The 20176-nt window shown below is 38.2% G+C and overlaps 1 protein-coding gene across 4 annotated transcripts in view; it reads right to left on the minus strand.

Moving 5' to 3' along the window:
- The window catches only part of LIN9 (lin-9 DREAM MuvB core complex component), a gene marked incomplete at its 5' end in the record, with an annotated part of 40784 nt that overhangs the window by 19501 nt on the left and 1107 nt on the right, over positions 1-20176 (minus strand). For 3 of the 4 annotated variants that reach the window (XM_080936746.1, XM_080936744.1, XM_080936743.1), the window contains 5 exons: positions 3155-3280; positions 5528-5661; positions 11496-11600; positions 12442-12536; positions 14851-14883. In XM_080936746.1, the coding sequence (XP_080792872.1) occupies positions 3155-3280; positions 5528-5661; positions 11496-11600; positions 12442-12536; positions 14851-14883 (493 nt within the window). The remainder of the gene's footprint in view (positions 1-3154; positions 3281-5527; positions 5662-11495; positions 11601-12441; positions 12537-14850; positions 14884-20176) is intronic. The other variant, XM_080936745.1, reaches the window with a different exon arrangement.

The raw sequence follows: 20176 nt of genomic DNA on the forward strand, positions 1-20176 counted from the left end.
AATAATGACCCAGCAGTTAAAGTACTTGCTGTGCAAGCAAGACTGGAGTTTGAACCCCAGAGCCTATGTAATGCTATGTAATGCTAGCTGGGCATGGAAGCCTGCCTTAATTGTAGTCTAGAAAGACTTAGATGGGATCCCTACAACAAACCAGGTGAGTTCTCAAAGAATAAGGCTGGGTGGTGGTGGTGCTTGCCTTTAGCTCAGGCATGCAGAGGCGGATGGATCTACGTGAACTCAAGGCCAACCTGGTTTAAACTGAGTTCCAGAACAGTCAAAACTACAGAGCAGAGAGATCCCTTCTCAAACAACAGTAGCAGGCAAGAATAAGGTCATATGAAGAAGACTCTCCTTCACACCTCCATACGTGCACAGACACATGAAGAGAGAAAAGATGAGCCCAGCTGCCACGCCCATGTTTAACCCCTACTGGGCACTTGGTAGAAAGAACATCCAACCACCTCTGATCTCCATACCCAGATTCAAATATGTATAATAAAAAGAAAACCTTTTCCACATGCATATTATCTTGGCCATAAAACCACAATCAGGACAATCCCCATATACCTCCAGAGGTTTCTTCATCTCTTAATAACTGAGTTACCTCTCAAGCCCAACTCTTTCATTTTTAAATGTAAAAAACCTGGCTGGAGAGATGGCTCAGCAGTTAAGAGCACTGATTACTCTTCCAGAGGTCTTGAGTTCACTTCCCAGCAACTATATGGTGGCTCACAACCATCTGTAATGGGCTCTGATGCTTTCTTCTCATTTATCTGAAGACAGTGATGCTGTATTCACATACATGAAATGAATCCTTTTTGAAAATTAAAAAACTTTCGATCCTTTTTCAATTTTTCTCTAGATTGTTTGTAGTTCAAATCTCAATAATAAAATCAATTCTCTATGTCCTCTATAATTGGAAAGCATCTGCTAAATCCCTAGATAGATGTGACTGCACTACCTTTCCTTCATTTCTTTCCAGTCACATCACTTCAACTGTGGTTACTTAATCTGTCCCTCTTCTTGTGCTGTCACTTTTTATATGTACATGTACCACATGCCAGCCTGGTCCTCTAGAGGGCAGAGGGGACAATGGGTCCCAGGAAATGAAGTGAGCCACCACATGAGGCCTGGAAATTGAACTCAGGTACTCTGGAAGAGCAGCTGGTGCTCTTGACTGCTAACTCCTCTCCAGCCCATATGCTGCCAATTTTGGCGACTATTTTAATACATTAGCTGATATCTGATAAATGTTTTTCATTTGTTTTTTTCTGACCCTCTCTAGATTTCTCCCCCAGCAAATAAAAATGAGCGGAGGAGGACTGGAGGGTAGGAGCCGAGGTTTTCACTATGAAATGCTTCCTGGCCTGGAACTCACTATATAACTCATGCTAGCCTTGAACGTAGAGATCTGCTACCACAACTTTTATGGGAATATAGAATTTAGTATTAACTCATTAAGATACTGAATCTTCCTTGTCAAAATCATGTGTTCTTCGTATTTGTTCATAGGTATTACATGTTTACTATTAAGTTCCTGATAGCTTTACTTTTTATATTGCAACTGAATACAATTTCACCATTGACTCTTTTTTTTAAAAAATATTTATTTATTTAAGTACACTGTAGTTGTCTCCAGACACACCAGAAGAGAAATTGGATCCCATTACAGATGGTTGTGAGCCACCATGTGGTTGCTGGGAATTGAACTCAGGACCTCTGGGAGAGCAGTCAGTGCTCTTCACTGCTGAGCCATCTCTCCAGCCCCCACCATTGACTCTTAGAAGTTACTTTACATTTATTTATTTGAGTGTGTGCGTGCACAAATGCAGCATTTTCACAGGTATGCAAGTGAAAATCAAAGCACAACTTGTGGAAGTCTCTTCATTCCTTCCACCATCTGGGTCTGTGGGACTGAAGTCAGGATTGGCAACAAGGTCACCTGCCAAGCTATCTCCCAGGCCCGTACCAATTGATTTTAAGTGTGTACATATGTATGTATACCATGTATGTATAGTGTCCAAGGAATCCAGAAGAGGAGTCGCCATGTCCTCTGGAACTAGAGTTATAGACTGTTGTAAGCTGCCATGTTGTATCCTGGGAACAAAATCTAAATCTTCTGAATGTGTTCTTCACCACTGAATCATCTCTCCAGCCCTCAACTCACTTCTGAAATTAGGTTATTTCTAAAAAATTTACTATATTAATAATCTGTGTTAAAATTTGATTTCCTTAAGAAAAAAAAACATTTTTTTGGTAAAATACTTCAAGCTATTGTCTATATTATAAATTTCTCAAAAATTAAAGATAAAACTAATAAAGGGGGTGTGATGAGATGGTTCAGCAAGTAAAGTAGCTTGTACCAAGCTTGAGCACATAAGTTTGAGCCCCAGGCTCTACACAGTAGGAGAGACCTGAAGCCAACTCCCACATATTATCCTGACACACACAAAGTAAATAAGTGTGGAAAACACACATAAGACTTTAGAGCATCTTTAAATATTTTCCAAGATAATTAAAAATATTTTACGGGGTAGACTAGGGAGAATAGCTCAGTTAGTAGAGTTTCTGACAGTATGCACAAATTCCTGGCTTTTATCTGCAGCACTGTATTAATAAAACTGGGCACAGTATGTCATACCTGTAATCCCAACACTCAGAAGGCAGAGGCAGGATGGTGAGAAGTTCAAGACATAGGTAATTAAAAACAGTAGCATTGGGGCTAGAAAAATAAAATTTTAAAAAAATTAAAAAAATAAATCCTTAAAGCAATGTTAGAAATCTATAATTTGAAAAAAAAGTATTTTATTCTAAGAACACAAAGTGCCTACATTACAATTCATTAAAATGATATATTAAACATATAACAAAGTACTCTGAAGTTATATTTTGGTATTAGTCCTTTGAAGATTTAAAAAGTCAAGGTAAAGGGCATGTGGTAGAGCATATCTTCAATCCCAGCACTTGATCTCTGTATGTTCAAGACCAGCCTAGTCTTTATAGTGAGTTCCAGGCAAGCCAAGAATAGGCAGTAAAAATAGTCTTTAAAAAAAACAAAAAAAAAAACAAAACAAAACCACAACATCATCACTAGTCAACAATACCATCAACTACTTATTAATTTTAAACAAAACAAACAAAAAACTTTTTTTACCTCCGAGGTTTTCCCATCAGTCTCCTGATTTTTCCCCATTCTACTCTTGTTAATTTTCTTGTTTTCAAATTAGGAAAGGATTCCTTTAGGCATACACAGAAGTCATTATCTCCTTCAAAAAGTGGCCTGTAAAACAGAATAGTTTTGTGATCTTATTAATACTTAATCTGTTACTTTCCTAAATAAAGCAAAAAATACACCTTCCAAAGCTGGGCACAGTGGTGCATGCCTTTAACTCAGTTCCAATCTTTGGGAAGAAGAGGCAGGAACATCACTCAGCCTCAGCCACATCACTATTTGTAGCCACATAGTAACAAAGCAAGTTTGAGATGAACCTGGATTACAAGAAACACTGTCTCAAAAAACAAAAACAAAATACACATTCTGATTTTTCATTGTGATTCTACTAATCACAATGTATTAAACTTTCCCTTCTAAATCATAATCATATGTAGGTGAAATTCAAAGGGCTGAAGGAAGGTGTACTTAGTATATGAATCAGTCTAGATTGGAGGTTCCAGGAGACAGTATTTTGCTAAGATCTTTACCTGGGACTATCCTGACTCTGGCATTACATCTGACAAACAATATTAGGTACATAGTATCTTTGCCCCAAAGGAAATGCCATCACCAAGGAGTCCTCTCCTCTTTGGGATTAACCAAGCTTTAGAGCACTAGAGAACTCTCGAGGGTTGGTGACTCCCAAAATAATTCAATCCCACTAAATCCCCATGAAAATTCTCTTAAGACCGTTAACATTTTTTACTCTTGAGTTTGAGGAATGGAAAGTCCAGTTTTAACAATGATACAGAATGTGACTGTCCATGAATTTCATAAGCTTCTGAGCAAGCAACTATTTATGGAGGACAGGAGGAAGTACAGAAAAATAAACCAGTAAGCAATCACCAATAACTGGCACAGGAGACAGATTAGAATCAGACATGTTCTTCAGTTAACCTCTATGGGCTACTCAAAACTCCTGTAGAGGTAGTGTCTAAATACTAGTTGTAAATAAAAAGAAGACTCCTAAAAACAATTGTCTATTTATCTATATTTATAAAACAAATCTCTATATTTATAAAACAAATCTCATTTGCTGAGAGTAGTTGTGCACTGATTTAGGGTATCTTCCTTCTATAGCAGTTGCTAGTTACAATACAGAAATTAGCTTTCATTTAAAACTTTTCAAAATGTATAACTTCTTACAGGAGCAGGAAAAGGAGAGAGAAAACTGTAATGGAAATAATAAATTAATTAAGCTGGCATAAGAAATAAAAAAACTCTTCATCTGTCGTGGTGGTATATACCTGTGTAGTCAGATACTCTCGGAAGACTAGGTAAGAGGATCAGTTAAAGCCATGATGGGAGGCAGAGACAGGCAGATCTCCAGTCTGGTCTACAGAGCTAGTTTCAGGCCAGCCAGAGCTATTAAACAAACAAAAATAAGTAAGTAAATAAATGAACCCTCTTGCACAGGGCCCGGGTTCAGTTCCCAGTCATAGTTGCCTATGATTCCAGTTCCAGGGGATCCTACATCCTGACTTCTGTGGGCACCTATACACATGTGGCATACATAAAGTCATGCTGAGAAGCATACATACATGTAGTAAATAAAAATAAATCTTAAAAAAAAAGATCCAGGAGACCTAGGGTAGAAAAAAAGTTAATGAAATGACTCTTGATACACTGCTATATTCATAAATTGGTGCCTAGCCTAAATGTCATCAGAGACTTCCTCCAGTAGCTGATGGGAGCAGATATGGAAACCCACAGCTAAACACATTAGGTGGATAGATATGCCAAATTGGAGATCTTCATCAGGTCCCTCCCTTTGGAGCTTGAAGAACCCTGTGGAAGAAGGGGAGGAAGAACTTCAGGAGGCTGAGGGGTGAAGGACACTAGGAGAATGCTGTCCACAGAATCAAGTATGCAGGGCTCAGCAGGGCTTATGAGACTGAATGGGTCTGTTCTAGGTCTTCTGCAATTGTTAAAGTTATTAGCTTAAGATTTTTGTTGGACTTCTTAAAACATTGAGAGTAGAAGTGTCTAACTCTTTTGCCTGCTCTTGAGACCTTTTTCTCCTACTGGGGTTGCCTCATTCTGCCTTGATGTGACGGTATGTGCCTAGTTTTATTGCAACTTGTTATGCCGTGTTTGGCTGATGTCCCTGGGAGGACTCTCTTTTCTGAAGGGAAATAAGGAAAGGGTGGAGACTAGGAGGAGAGGAGGAAGAGAAACTACAATCAGAATGTATTATATGAGAGAAGAACAAATATTTAAAAAGTAAAGATTTCCAGAAGTGACAGCTTATAACATTTGAAAAAGTTAACTCTCAGTTTGAGCAATATTGATGATACGAGCAATAATACCTACTTGTCTATATTCGAATAGAACCACTCGTATATGCACCATTTATGTGCTTTGGGAAGCTTGAGTAGATTCCGTAATCGAAAACCAATCTTCTGTGATGCTTTCTTATCTGGTGTTGACATTGTTGCTGTAAATTTCTATTAAAAAAATTGAATTACAGCATTAAATAAAAATGAACAATTACAATACTGAATGCATTAATAAAAAGGGTATATTTAAGTACTCAAAAAGATTCAATAATATTCAATATGGAATTTGTACCAAACATACTGATTAACAAAGTTAAAACCTCAGTCTGGTACTGTGGCTCAATGACGACACAAGTTTATGGGTCATCACATGGTGGAGAGAGCGACTCACCAGCTGTACACATATACACATACACGCACACACACATGCTAATACACACACTAATACAACACATTTTTTTTTTAAAAAAAAGCTAAAGCCTCATAGTCTAAATAGGAAGGGAAATACTTGCCTCTACTCTGTTTAACTATAATATAATTTTAGTTTAGATATACAGGAAAAACAGATCCAAGAAACTTCAGAATTTCAGGGTCAGAAAAAAAAAACATAACTTTACATGTTTGGGGTACAGTTCAGTGTTGGAGTGCTTGTCTGGGTTTTATCCCTAACAACAAACAGAACAAAATCATCAAAACACTATTGAAAAAATCAAGAGAACATACATGCACATGCAAGTACACAGTAGATCCATATAAAGACACTATAAAAATAAACATGTCCAACTATAGACAGAGCACTTTATTATATAACACTACAGGGCACTGTAGTGTTTGCCTGCAATTCCAGCACCTAGGCAGAGACAGGAGAACTGCTACGTTCAGTGCCAACGTGAGCCACACAAGCAGTAGGGGGAGTGGGGAGGAGAAAGATCTCAAGCACTAAAAGAACATTTTTTTAAAAAGTCAATACAGCACAGTAGAATTCACTCAAGTGGCACGCTCTTGATGTAATTCATGGTTATTAATAAAGCAAAGGAAAGAAGTCATATGACTATTTCCACTGATGGTAAAGATATCAATAATCATTCTGAGGGTGCATGAGTCAAGGTCAGACAGCACAACATAGTAAGAGTAATACACAATGATATTGTCTACCAAAGAACAAAAACAAAACCCACACCTCTTAACAGAATAGAAAGAGATGGCAAATAAAATGATTCACAGGGGAAAGCAGCAAGAATTAAACAGAGCTAACACAGTGCTTAGGATAAATTCAAAGGCTTTACATGTATGCTCGCACATGGGAGCCAGAGGTAAGTGTCAAGCTCTTCCTCTATTGCTCTCCACTCCCAGAACCCACACTGGCTGACTGGCTGTCCAGGTGTCCAAGTAGGTACTGGGGATATCTGAACTTGGGCTCTCACGCTGTGCAACAAGCACTTTCCTGAGTCATTTCCTCACCTGAGCCACCCAATTTCAATCTTCACTTTTAAGTCTAACTGTCATTAGAAAAGGGCCAGCAAGATGACAATTTGGGAATTTTGGTCTCTTTATAAAACACAGAAATATGTTTTCATTCTAATCCCAGGTGTGGATTCGGGGCTACTTCAGATTGTCCATGGCAGAGCTGACTATAATTTGCCTCATACTCTGGTAGAGACATGATTATGCCAGATGCAGATAGTTGCTGCAATTGTGTGACATTTAGAATTCTAGAAACTTTTCAAAGGGTATATAAATGCTAGGGCCCCAGGAGGCAGGGTGGAAGAAAGAAGAACCTATAAAGTAACTAATGCCAGCTACAATGGCTCACTGAGTAAAGGAGCCTATTGCTAAGCCTTACAACCTGAGTTCAACCCCTAGGACCCACATGATGGAAGAAAAGAACCAATTCATTCAAGTTGCTCTCCGATCACCACACAAGTAGTGTAGATAGATTGATAACTGTGGCTGTCCTGGTATTCACTATGGAGACCAGGCTGGCCTCTGACTCCAGAGGTCTGCCGATCTCTGCCTCCCAAATCCTGGGATTAAAGGTGTGCACCACTCACTACACCTGGCAAGTTTTGTTTTGTTTTTCCCCATAAAAATACCACAAGCACACAAACTTATAAAAAGGAAAAGAAAACCACAATAATAAATTACCTATTTCTATAAACACTTAGTTAAATGTATTTTGAACTGTTTCTGAGACAGGGTCTTGCTATGTGGTCCTGGGTGGCCTAAAACTTGTGTGTAGATAAGAATGGCCTTGATCTCATTGCAATCCTTCTGCCTAGATCTTTCCATGTCGTTGGGCAGCAGGCACGTACAAATGTGTTAATTTTCTTAACTTTTAAGGTTAACTTATTTGCTTATCACGTGTGGGAAGAACAATGTATAGAGCACAGGAGTCAACTTAAGAGATTTGGTTTAGCATGTCAGTCCTAAGGATTGGCAGCAGGTGCCTTATATGCTCAGCCATCTCATTGGCTCCAACACGTAAAGTTTTAAAAGTATATTCAGAAGGACAATCAAACTAATCACAGGCCCTCCCTACCTGGGTGAGAAAAGGAAAATAGTGAATTAAGGTCAAAGTAGATTTTTCATCTTTCTTTTATTATTATTATAAACTTTGTGTGTGTTTGTGTATGTGTATGAGAGAGAGAGAGAGAGAGAGAGAGAGGGAAGGAGGGAGGGGGGAAAAGATGGGGGACTCAATATATTACTATGGCTAACCAAACTGCTAAATCTCATCCAGCTTTCCCCATGAAATCATGTTAGATACCAGGGATGCATTTGTCAGCGCTTGGTTTGGATTTCACTTTTTTTTCATTCATGTCCTTTTCTGTTCTAGAATTTAAGATAAAACACTGTATTTAGAAAGTTAACTTTCTTGTCTTTTTAAGAGACAGGGAGAAAATAACCTCTAGAGCCCTCAGTAGCTCTGAACCTGTGGCAATCTCCCTACCTCAGTCTCCCAAGTATGGGGATTACATGTATATGACACCACACTAACCTTAGAAAACTAATTTTTTTAACATAAAACTAAATATATTTTAAAGGCTATTTATCTGTACTGTGCATGTATGTATGATGTGTATGTCAGTGTGGGCATGTGTGCTACAACATATTTTGGAAGTCAGAGGACAGTTCTCAGTTCTCTCCTTCCAGTGTGAGAGCCAGAGAGCTGAACTCAGATCACCAGGCTTGTGTTTCTGCCATCTCACTGGCCTAAAATATTCTAATCACAACAACTGCTATTTCGTTCTGTTTTGTTTTTCCAGACAGGGTTTCTGTATAGTCATGGCTGTCCTGGAACTTGAGCTATAGATCAAGGTGGCCTTGAACTCAGAGATCAGACTGCCTCTGCCTCCACAGTGCTGGGATTAAAGGTGTGGGCCACCATGCCCAATTAGTGCTGTTGCTTTCTATAAAGTTAGTTACATATACTTTTAAATAGACTAATGGTTCTGTGTATATGTATCTATAATATATATCTGATAATATATAGCACATCTGATTATATGTAATGAAAGTATATAAAGATCTCTTTGTGATATATTCAGACTATTAGTAGATATAAATTATTCTAAATCTTACAAACAGATTAAATAGAATGTTCCAAATTTTAAATGTAAATACTTCTGTTATCATTCTAAGGATTTATTCCAAAATCAGAAGACATGTTCTAAACAAAATGTTCTAGATGTGTAATGATGAACATATAATTATGAACATATTACAAACCACTAAAGTATACACTTTGTTTTATGCTCTTATAATGCTGGGGATTCAACCCTGAGCCTTAGGCAGTCTAAATAAGAGCCCTAAACCTTTTAAAATGTACACTTTAATCAGGTAAATTGCATAGTATATGGATTATGCCTCAATAAAACCGTTTATTTAAAATAACAATTTTTTTTAAAGAAAACAAGACACTAGAGACAGGCTGCCTACCATTTAAGTATCAGCCTTCTCTTACTAGCTCTGTGACACTGAGCAAGATAATTTAAATTCTCCATATCTGTTCCTTCATCTGTAAGATGGGGATTAATATAATAGTAAAGACTGTTGATAATATACATGAAATACCTGGGACAGCACCTGATACAAAGTAAATAGTCAATAAATGTTAGATCTTTAATACTTTGTCAGCTGTGCATTGTGTTAAGTAAACATATAGACAAGGTGGGTTTGGTGATAGAGAACTACCTCGGATAACCTTCCCAAACATAAGATGAAGACTTGGAGGCTATAACTACCTAGGAAAAGGAATAAGCTACATCACATAAATGACACTGATAAACTAGGGCTGTTGTGGGGCAGAGAAATGGCTCGGCAGTTGAGAGCACTTGCTGCTCTTCTAAAGGACCCAAGTCCGATTCTTAGCACCCACATGACAGTTCACAGCTCTCTGTATTCCAGTTCTAGGGGATCCAGACATTTATTCAGGCAAAATACCTATGCACATAAAATAATAAAATAGTTAAAACAAAACAAAACAAAAAACTAGAGCTGTTAAAACTAAAAAAGAACTTGAAGCATAAACATTTTACACATACTTGAGGATGTTGTCTTTTATTTGCCTGGTGTTCTTTCCTATAACTGCTCAGAAATCCCAGAGACCGTGAAAATCAGTCTTAGAAAGCAGGCTGGTTAGTGCTGGGTCAGGACAGCTCCAGTCATAAAGGCCCAACTCATACTTGCAACTCATGCAAACTACTACAGCAGCACAGCTTTGTCAAAACCTAACAACTGATATTTAACTAGCTTTTAAAATCCATCTGACATTGTGTCCAACACCTACCAAACCAACACACTGCACTTTACTTTCAATGAAATCACGGTTTACTGTGCTTCTCAGGTACTTGTGCACCTTTGTCCTTGATACTTTAAAAGTTCAAGATGCACTCTGTTCACTCTATGGAACATAATATTTTATCGTTATAATCATCATAAAGAAGTTGGTCATGGTGGTGCACACCTGTAATCCTAGTACTTGGGAATCTAAAGCAAGGGAGATTGAGTCCAAGGCCAGCCTGGCCTAAATGCTAAATTCTGAGCCAAACAACTACAGAGAGATCTCTGATCTTAATATTCAATCTTTAGGGGAAATAATGAAAGAATGGTAAGTTATATCAGAAGTTATAAAGTTAGTCTGAAAAAAACCACAGAATTGTTAAAGGTCATATATTCTTGTCTAAGTTTTCTTCCTTTATTACACACCCACTGTGACTTTAAATTTTTAAATTGCTTTTGTTTACTTTCTCTCTCTCTGCGTGTGTGTGTGTGTGTGTGTGTGTGTGTGTGTGTGTGGTAGGGGGGGTGGCTAGAAGACAACCCACAAGAGTCAGTTTTCTTCTACCATTCAAGTTCCAGGTACAGAACTCAGGCTATCTAGAGAAGCCAGGCCCTGGTTGGGCAAGCCTTTTATCCCAGCAGTCGGGAGGCAGGGGCATGTGAGTTCAAGGTCAGCCTGGTCTACACAACTAATTCAATGTCAGCTAGGGATACACAAAGAAACCTTATCTCAAAAGAATCAAAATAAACAAATAGGGATAAATTCAACAAAAATAAAACAACTCAACAGGAGAGTGCTTGCTAGTATATGTGACGCCATAGGTTTGGTCCACAGCACCTCTTTCCAATAAGTAAATAGAGAGAGAGAGATACAGAAAAGAGATCCTATTTTTCCTGCACTGTTTCCTCCTTTGGATAGTCCTCATTATGCTTTATTTGATAAAGTTAAACATTTCCTCACTTATTTCCACTGAAGGCACATCACCAAGTCCATTTTATTCAATGTCCACTCCCTTCGTGCTTATAGATCATGACTGGCTTCCTACCTAGTTTAATGTCAGCCAACAAAACATTAGATTTTCTAAGCTAGTAAAAATAATTGCTGAGCAACAATGGTGAGTTAAAGAATGCTGTTCAAAATGTAACAGAATAAATATGAACTTTGGCCCATTGCACAATTATCCATATGCTTCACATGAAATGAACTTTAATACACACACCTGTGGGATCATTGCGACTCTCTGGTTTCTTTTAGGTGACTTTGTATTTATTTGTCTGTCATCTTCATCAGAAAAGAGTCGACTTCTTTTTGAATTTCTGAAAGGCTATGACAAAATGTTTTTATTTAATGTTTCTCATTTTTGTTCCAAAATGCAAATTAGATCTTGAAAAACACAGCTAGATTATTATCATATAGGACTATAAACAAGTAACAGAAAGCACACAAAACCAAACGTAAACATCTTGAAATTAGCAAAGTGTTTAAATAGATATTTCTGCAATGATAATTAACCTATACACTGGCAGCCTTACATGGCAAAGATAGGAAAATATGTTCTGGAAATTCCAGTTTAAATGATGTTGGTTAATATTAAGTGGTTATTACATGATGTCTGCTACAGAGGGTTTGGCTAGACAAGAACATTAAATCACTTGAGAAAAGTATGCTTAAATGACTTTAGTATTATTATACTAGATTTGATGTCAAAAGCTTACCAAATTTGTAACTATAAAAACAATGTATGATATATGAGATAATTGATAACTATCTTTAGAACTAAAAACCTATAAATATCAGAAGTATATAACACTATCCCAGCACTCAGGAGCCAGTGGCAGAGATAGGCATATCTCTGTGAGTTAGAGGCAATCCGGTTTACACAGTGAGTTCCAGGCCTGTCAGGTCTACACAGTGAGATTGTCTGCAAAAAATGATAAAATGTATGTGTGTGCGCATATGTATTACAAATGCTTAGTGGTGACCAGATAATCTGGTTAGAGATAATTTACCTAAATAAGATCAAATACTGCTCGATGACACATTAAAATGAAAATACCTACAGCTGCCCTTTTTTTGTTTTTGTTTTTTTTTTGGTATGTGAACTTATCTACCACAACCATACAATTCAGTGAGGATTCTCTAGCTCACAGGAGAGCTCTCCTTACCATTTCTACAGCAGGGCCCGCATTCCTGCCTTTCCAAACAGGAGTTTTCTGTAAAGAACTGTACTTTTCATTCCATGTGTTAGATAAACTTCCCTCTGTAATGAATAATTAATACTGATAAAATTTTAAATTAGCTCACAAATTTATATCATGAACACTAACCCTTTAAGTAGTAGTAGTAAACATATAAAATATATATAATGTGAAAAAGTTACAATGTGATTTTAGTAACTTCAGTTTACTAGAAACAAACAATATTTCAAGCCAGAGAGATAGCTTAGGGAAAAGCACTTTCGAGAACTGATGAGCTAAGTCTGAGCTTGACCCCTACTAGCCACAGGAGGAGACAAGTGACTCCTGAATGCTGTCCCCTGACCTCCAGTAAGCACTCCAGAGCACACATCCACACTCACAAACAAACTCACACAAAATATATATTTATATAATCTCATTAATTTATTTGATATACATGGGTGTTTTGCACCTGAATGTCTGAGCACCACATGAATGTCTGGCACCTGTAGAGGCCAGAAAAGGCGGTCAGATCCTTTGCCAATAGGAGTTAGAGGTTGTTGAGCTGTCACTTGGGTACTGGGAACTGAACTGGGGTCCTCTGGAAGAGCACCCAGAATGCTCTTGACCACTGAGCCATCTCTCCAGCTCCACACAATTACATTTTTAAAACATTAAAAAAAAAAACAAAAAACAAAAAACAAAAACTTCACCTTATTCTTTTAATAAAATGATAAAGCAATGTATCTTAAAGGTACTGCATTTCTACACAAATCATACAGGTTTTTGTTTTGGATGTAGGTTTTTAATAATTCTTCCATTCTGTTAAGAATGATTTCTTTTTTTTTTTTTTAATTCTAACTGAAGTAGGACAATGGAAAGTAAAAATAAAACCCTCTGATTCTGAATTTAGAGAACATTTCTTCTGTTTTTGCTTCTGAGACATGATCTCGCTATGTTTCCCTGGGTGGCCTGGGATTCACTGTGGAACTGAGGCTGTCCTTGAGCCTGCAGCGAGCCTTCGGCATCAATGCTTCCCAAGAGACAGACTGTAGCGTGTGCCACGCACCTAGCTGCTTAAAGGGCATTTCTACATGGTTTTTACTTCAATGTGAAACACAACATAGGAAAATTAATAGTATGAGGTGGTGTTGTGGCACATTCCTATAGCCCAGACTGACTTCAAATTCACAGCAATCCTCCTGCCTTAGCCTCCAAAACAGCTTAGCTTTTTTTTCTTAATTCAAAGAAATGCCTTTGTAGTTTTTCAAATACAAAAAACAAAAAAAGTCCTATCAATTAAATGATTAGACATACAAAATAAAGAAGAGTAAGTTTAATTTTTGTAAATAATCATGATTAAATACAGACATATGCTTAAATATAGATACATTAAAACTAAAAATTAATATATAGGATGGTTTTTATTTTTCTATAATTGCTTACCAGCATTCTCTATTTTTTTTTTTTTTCCTCTAGGACATGTTAGTTGGAGCAGGTGTGGTTTCTGTAATCCTAACACTAGAAAGCCTGGGACAGGAGGATTAGTAAGTAGTCCAAGGCAAAAACCCTGGCTACATAGGGATCCTGAGGCCAATCTAGGCTACATGAGATCCTGTCTCAAAAGCCAAAATAATTAAGAAGCCCAATATTGTGGTGCAGCCTTGAAATCTTAGTACTTGGGAGGCAGAGGCAAGAAGTTTGTGGCCAGTCTGGTCTATATACTGAACTTCAGGCCAATCAGCACTACATATTGATACCCTGTCTCCAGAAACAAAATCCAAACCACAAAGCTGTAAGTTAGGCGGAGGCTGAGCAGGAATACTTTCTTGAGATCTGGGCTGCGACCACCTTCTCTCTCCTTTTTTTTTTTTTTTTTTTTTTTTAAGAAAAATCTTACTCTTAGCGTTTAGAGAACATGCAATATTCTTTTTTAAATTACTTTTATTCTTTTACAGTCCAGTCATTACCCCCACTCCCAAAAAACAAACAAACAAACAAACTGATGCAAGCTCAGCACAGGTTTCTTGACTGTTCAGTATTTTTACTGCAATGACACTGAGCTGAGAGCTTAAGCCAGCACTCTACAGCTGATCTCCACCCCCCAGTTTTGGTTAAGGCAATCTTTAAATGAGGCACAGTGAATTTAAACATGAGGTAGAGGAAGGTGGATCTCTCTGAGTCCTAGGCCAGACTGATCTAGAACTAGATGAGTTGCGATCTCAGAAAACAAAGACAAAGGAAGATATTCTCTCATTAATAATTTTAGGAAAACCATATGAATTTACAATTATCAGCAAAAAGTCAAAACTTACAAGACAGTGAGTTATGAATAACAGAAGGAAAAGAAAAATATATTCAAATTGTGATACATATCTAGAAAGGCATAATTCTTACCTTTTAAGCTGACAAGGGCTTTTGCTGAAGAGCCTGAAAGTAAAAATAAAACAAATCAGCCAGGTATGGTGGTGCACGCCTTTAAAGGCGGGTCTCTGTGAGTTCCAGGCCACCCTGGTCTACATAGTAAGTTTCAGGCTGGCCAATGCTACATAGAGAAACCTTGTCTCAAAAAACAAAAACAAACAAACAACAACAACAACAAAAAAACCCTAAAAAACCAAAAAATCCACACACACAACAAGCAAACTAATCCAAATTAATAAATCAAGGTTGGAGGAAAAGAACTTGGGTATAAAGATACTCCATTTAGTCTGACATGGCAGTCAGATATGCAAAGGAAGCATCAGCAGTAGTGCTGGTCTATAGAGGCAGAGGACTGTCATGGATTCAAGGCAAGCCTGAGCTCCATGCTAAGTCCCACTACAGCCTGGTCCTGTCTGGGAAAGAAAAGGAATAAGTAGCCTGGTGTTCAAGGAAGGACTGCAGAGGCTCAACAGGCCTGTGGAAGTTGTGACAGCAGTTTTATTCTAAGAGAAAAATGTAGAAAAAAAATGAGTGCAACAGAAGTCATTGTGCATCCTCACTCAAAAGCACTCTAGCACTGGAGGAAGAGAAAGAAAACTCATGTTATTGGAACAAAAATCAAAAGAAGTAACAGAATAAACAGAAAATAAACATGATTCAGAGACTGTCAGAGCTGAAAGTCCCCTAAAAGTCCTGAATGCAGGTATGTTCAATACTTAAAGACCTATTCAGGATGCCGGGCAGTGGTGTTACACACCTTTAAACCCAGCACTCGGGAGGCAGAGGCAGGCAGATATCTGATTTTGAGGACAGCCTGGTCTATAGAGTGGGTTCCAGGACAACCAGAGATACATAGAAACCTTGTCTCAAAAACAAAAGCAAGCAAGCAAACAAACAAAAAACATACAGGAAAACAGATTCCTGAACACCTAAGGAGAGCTAGCATAAATGTTTAGGGAGTCACTACATAAAGTTCTTTGGGGGATCAATTCATGGCAGGTAACACACTGAGATACACAGAGCTACAGGATTGGCTGACAGTGAAGGGTAGGATCTATGAGTGGTGGAAATTTAATAGGGAAAAGAAAAACTGAAGTTAAATGTTCAAAGACCATACAAACATGGGTAAGAGAATAGGGGAGAAAGCCATATGGGCTATGGAGTACTTGCCTATGATGTGCAACCACTAGTAACACAAAATAAACAAATATAAATAAAAAATCTACTAGAAAGTTTCAAAGAAGATATAACCAAGAAACAGTAAGATAGACAGAAAACAACCAAGACACCAACAGCGCATTCTAGGAAAATGGAGTATATACTAAGTGCTGTCTTCATGGTAGTCCTTTCTCAAGCAGAGACCCCACAACAATGTGCCAAAGTCCTGTTCTCCTGGAGCTCCTGTTCTAGTTAGGAGAGCAAAGAAACAAGTACAAGCCAGTGCTGATGAGGGAACAGGAGCATGCAAGGAAAAACTATTTCCATATAAGGCACTCATGAATTAGCTTCTCTGATCGGGCCATTTGAGCAGAGTTCTGAGAAAGAGGTGTAAGTTACTACTACACCCATCTATTCCACAAAGGTGGGGCTCATACCTTGAGGACTCTGATTTACTACCTTTAACTCCTTATACCTTTTTTTTTGAGGCAGTACAGTAATAACAGAAGGGATGAATCTGCAGCTAAAAATGTGCACTGTTCCTGTAGAGGAACCAAGTTCAGTTCCCTCACCTGGGCTGGGCAGCTCAGAACCATCTGGGACTCTAGCTCCAAGGGCATTTGGAGCCTCTGGCTTCAAGCCTACACTCACATGCACAGACCATACATATAATTAAAATAAGTCTTTTAAAAAGAGAGCACAGGTTCTAGAACACTGAGGCTGGCTATTGTTTAGATCTTGGCTCTGCTACTTCCTTGCTATGTTATTTCTCACAAAGTACCTGGACTCCCTGTGCTGCTGCTGCTGCTTCTATGTGTGTAAAGGGAGAGTAAACAGATATATAAGCACAAATGCTTAGAACAGTGTATACAACACACGGCTAATTTTCAGATGGGCTCACATTACATTAACTGACCAAATTACCCATCTATTTAAACATATGAATTTACAGGCAGGTGAACATGGTTAAGTTAGAATCCTGCTCTAACCAGTTCCATTTATTCAACATTCAACCAGTATTTACTGACTGCTTTCCATAAGCAGCATTAGAGTTGAGGTCACCACCAAAAGCCTCCCACTCAGAGTTTGCATCCTAGTAGAAAGAGACATACAACAAATAACCGCACAGGTCAGTGATTATACCTCATGACAGTTACTACAAAGAACATAAACAGGAGTCAGGGAAGCTTCCAACATCTGGAAAAAAAAAAAAAAAAAAAAAAAAACTAGCCATAAGATCAGGAAGAACAACCTCCCACCCCCACCATAGAAGTGGGGGAGGTGGGTCCACAACATGGAGACAAGGCAGAAGAAACCTAGCAGGGTGGGGGTGGGGAAAGCTCTGAGAAATTAGTTTAAATTGAACTCTAACAGGGAAAACAGCCATTGTGCTGGAGGAGAGGGGCATAGAGAGATGAAAGCAGGGCTGTGTTTAGAGGTGGGAATGCATGCCTGTTCCTACTTCTTGTGAATTACTGGGACAGGACTGTTTGACTACACAACTTCACGTTGGGAAGACTTATTTTGCTCAGCCGTTTCAGTGCAGAGAACTGAGATGAGGGAATACAGAAGATGCCAGGGTAACACAAAACAAACAAGGGCCGACCCCACTGACCTACTTTCTCCAACAAGGCCCCACCTCCTACCTTTCACCACCTCCAATAATACTATCATATGAATCCACAAGAGATGAAACCATTTATTAGGTCAGAACCTCATGATCTAAATGATTCTGAAGGTATGCTCAAGGATACACCAGGTGTGTTTTACTGATCTCCTAAGTATTTCTCAGTGCAATCAAGCTATCAAAATTAACCATCACCATGAGGCAAAAATATAAGTGACTCAGCACTGCTGGGCTGCTGACCAACAACTGTAACTATAGGTGAGACATCCCTGGGAAGTCACATGATGCTAAGGAACACTTCAAGAAGACATACTTCTCAGAGGACAAAAAATAATCACAGAATCTTAAATTGGGGGCTGGAGAAATGTTGGCTCAGCACCTAAGAACACACCTTTTGCTCTTCCAGAGGATTGAAGTTTAGTTCCTAGCACCCATGTTGGGTGGCCCAGAAATGCCTGTAACTCCACTTCTAGAGGCATCCAATGTCTGTGGCCTCTATATGTACCCTACATAGATGCACAGACCCACATGCAGATAGACATATATACAATAAAAAAACACCAAAAATTTATTTTTAAACAATCTCAACATGCTATTCTAAAGAATAAGCAGAAGTTAACTGGAAGTGAGGAGAGAGGAGAGCAGCCTAGAGGACAGTATATGCCTGCAGCACAGGGAATGAAAACAGTCCAATTAACTCAAGAGAGAATGAGGAGAGGTACAAAATAAGCAGGGAAGTGGGAGCAGCCAGGAAACTTAGGTCTTAGAGCTAGCCACTGAAAGGGTTAAGTCAGGAGGATGGCTGGGAATGATGACTCACAGCTGCAGTCCTCGCAATCAAGAAGCAGAAGCAGAATTGCTGCAAGTTCGAGATCAGCATGGTCTACAGACTGAGTACATAGTCTACAGGCTAGCCAGAGATCTATATGGAGACCCTGCCTCAAGGATTACAATACAACCAAACAGGAGGAAGACTTTTTTCCACTCTGAAAGGATCCTTCTGGCCCACTCTGGGAGGCAATGGGTTACTGAAATGGTAACAACCTGGGCTAGGTAATTGTAAAAAGTAAGAATTGAGACACATCCAGAAGGTAAGCTTCAAGATCGTAAATCCTTCAATCTGGGAAGTGGGAGGAAAACAATGATAACTAGGTTTCTGCTCTGTCACAGAGAGACACAATGTAACCGTTCATTAAGACAGGAGCTCCTGGAAGTACCTGAGTGTTAGGGTGGAATTCTGAGATAAATTCTGAAATCTCTTAAGTTTGATGATCCCTCTGCAACATCTAAGAGATATGAAATAGCAAAGGTTCAAAAACAAGAGCTTAGAGCAAAGATCGGCTCACACGTAAAATCATGTACTTACATCAACTGAAGTAAAGATCAAATGAACAGAAAGCAAACTGGTCTCTCTGTGTGTGTGTGTTTCTTTTTTTTAACACCTAGTCACAGTAAGTACTCAGGAAATGATAGCTTTTATAATTGATGTTACAGGAGCTATTAGCTAATATACTACATAGCTCCCTTAACTAAACTGGGGTAAAAATACAAAAAACTTAAGTGTTTTTTCACATCAAACTGAAATGACTTTCTCTTTCCAAGATCATGCTCTATTTTAATTAATAATAGTCTAAATTCAGTTCCATTTTAGTTAAGTCTTTAAGTCTATTTGTATCATTGCTAACATATTAAATATGCAATTCCTGCTTTTGACAAAGCTATAGTTTAGTTATTAAAAAAGACACATATATACCCCTCCCCAACCACAGTACCAGAGATATTGAATGGTAATATAAAGAATTAGGTTACACATAGTTTAACAGTATAGCTGATATCTGAACCTCAATGTAAACTCCAAGTTTGTACAAAGAACAAGAAAATCTTTTTCCTAAAGGTATGCTCACAGACACACCTCAAGGTGTTCTTTACTGATCTCCTAAGTATTTCTCAATGCAATCAAGCTATCAAAATTAACCATCACCACAGGCATGAGGCAAAAATATAAGTGGCTCAGCTCTGGTGGGGGAGTAACTGCAGTGAGACTGCCCTGAGAAGTCACACAGCACACTCATCTCAGAGGATTGAAAACCTCACAGTACAGCCCACGCTGGCCTTGAACTTAGAGTTATCCTTTTGTCTCAGCACACATGTGAGGTTAACACAGATGTCACTTAGAAAGAAATTCTCTTCAGACAGCAGGCAACATTCTACTTATCAGAATTATCTTTATTTGCAAGCATCCTAAATAATAATCAATTATATTCTCCAAACATGAACAATAAACTATAGTCTATAGATAATGCCCTACCAATACAATAATCACTTAAATATTTAAATATAAGTCAAGATTAAATAGAATAAATAAATAAAATCTCCCGAGCCATTCTAGTCACAGGTGACTACTGGTTATTCACTGCACACTAGAAAAGTGGATATCTCCATCCACCATCGAGAAGTTCTTTTGAGACTTAGCACTGGTCTAAACCAAAATTAAAACACAAACACTTTGAATAC

Source organism: Micromys minutus (genome assembly GCF_963924665.1).
Source record: "Micromys minutus genome assembly, chromosome: 1".
NCBI classification, from domain to species: Eukaryota; Metazoa; Chordata; class Mammalia; order Rodentia; family Muridae; genus Micromys; species Micromys minutus.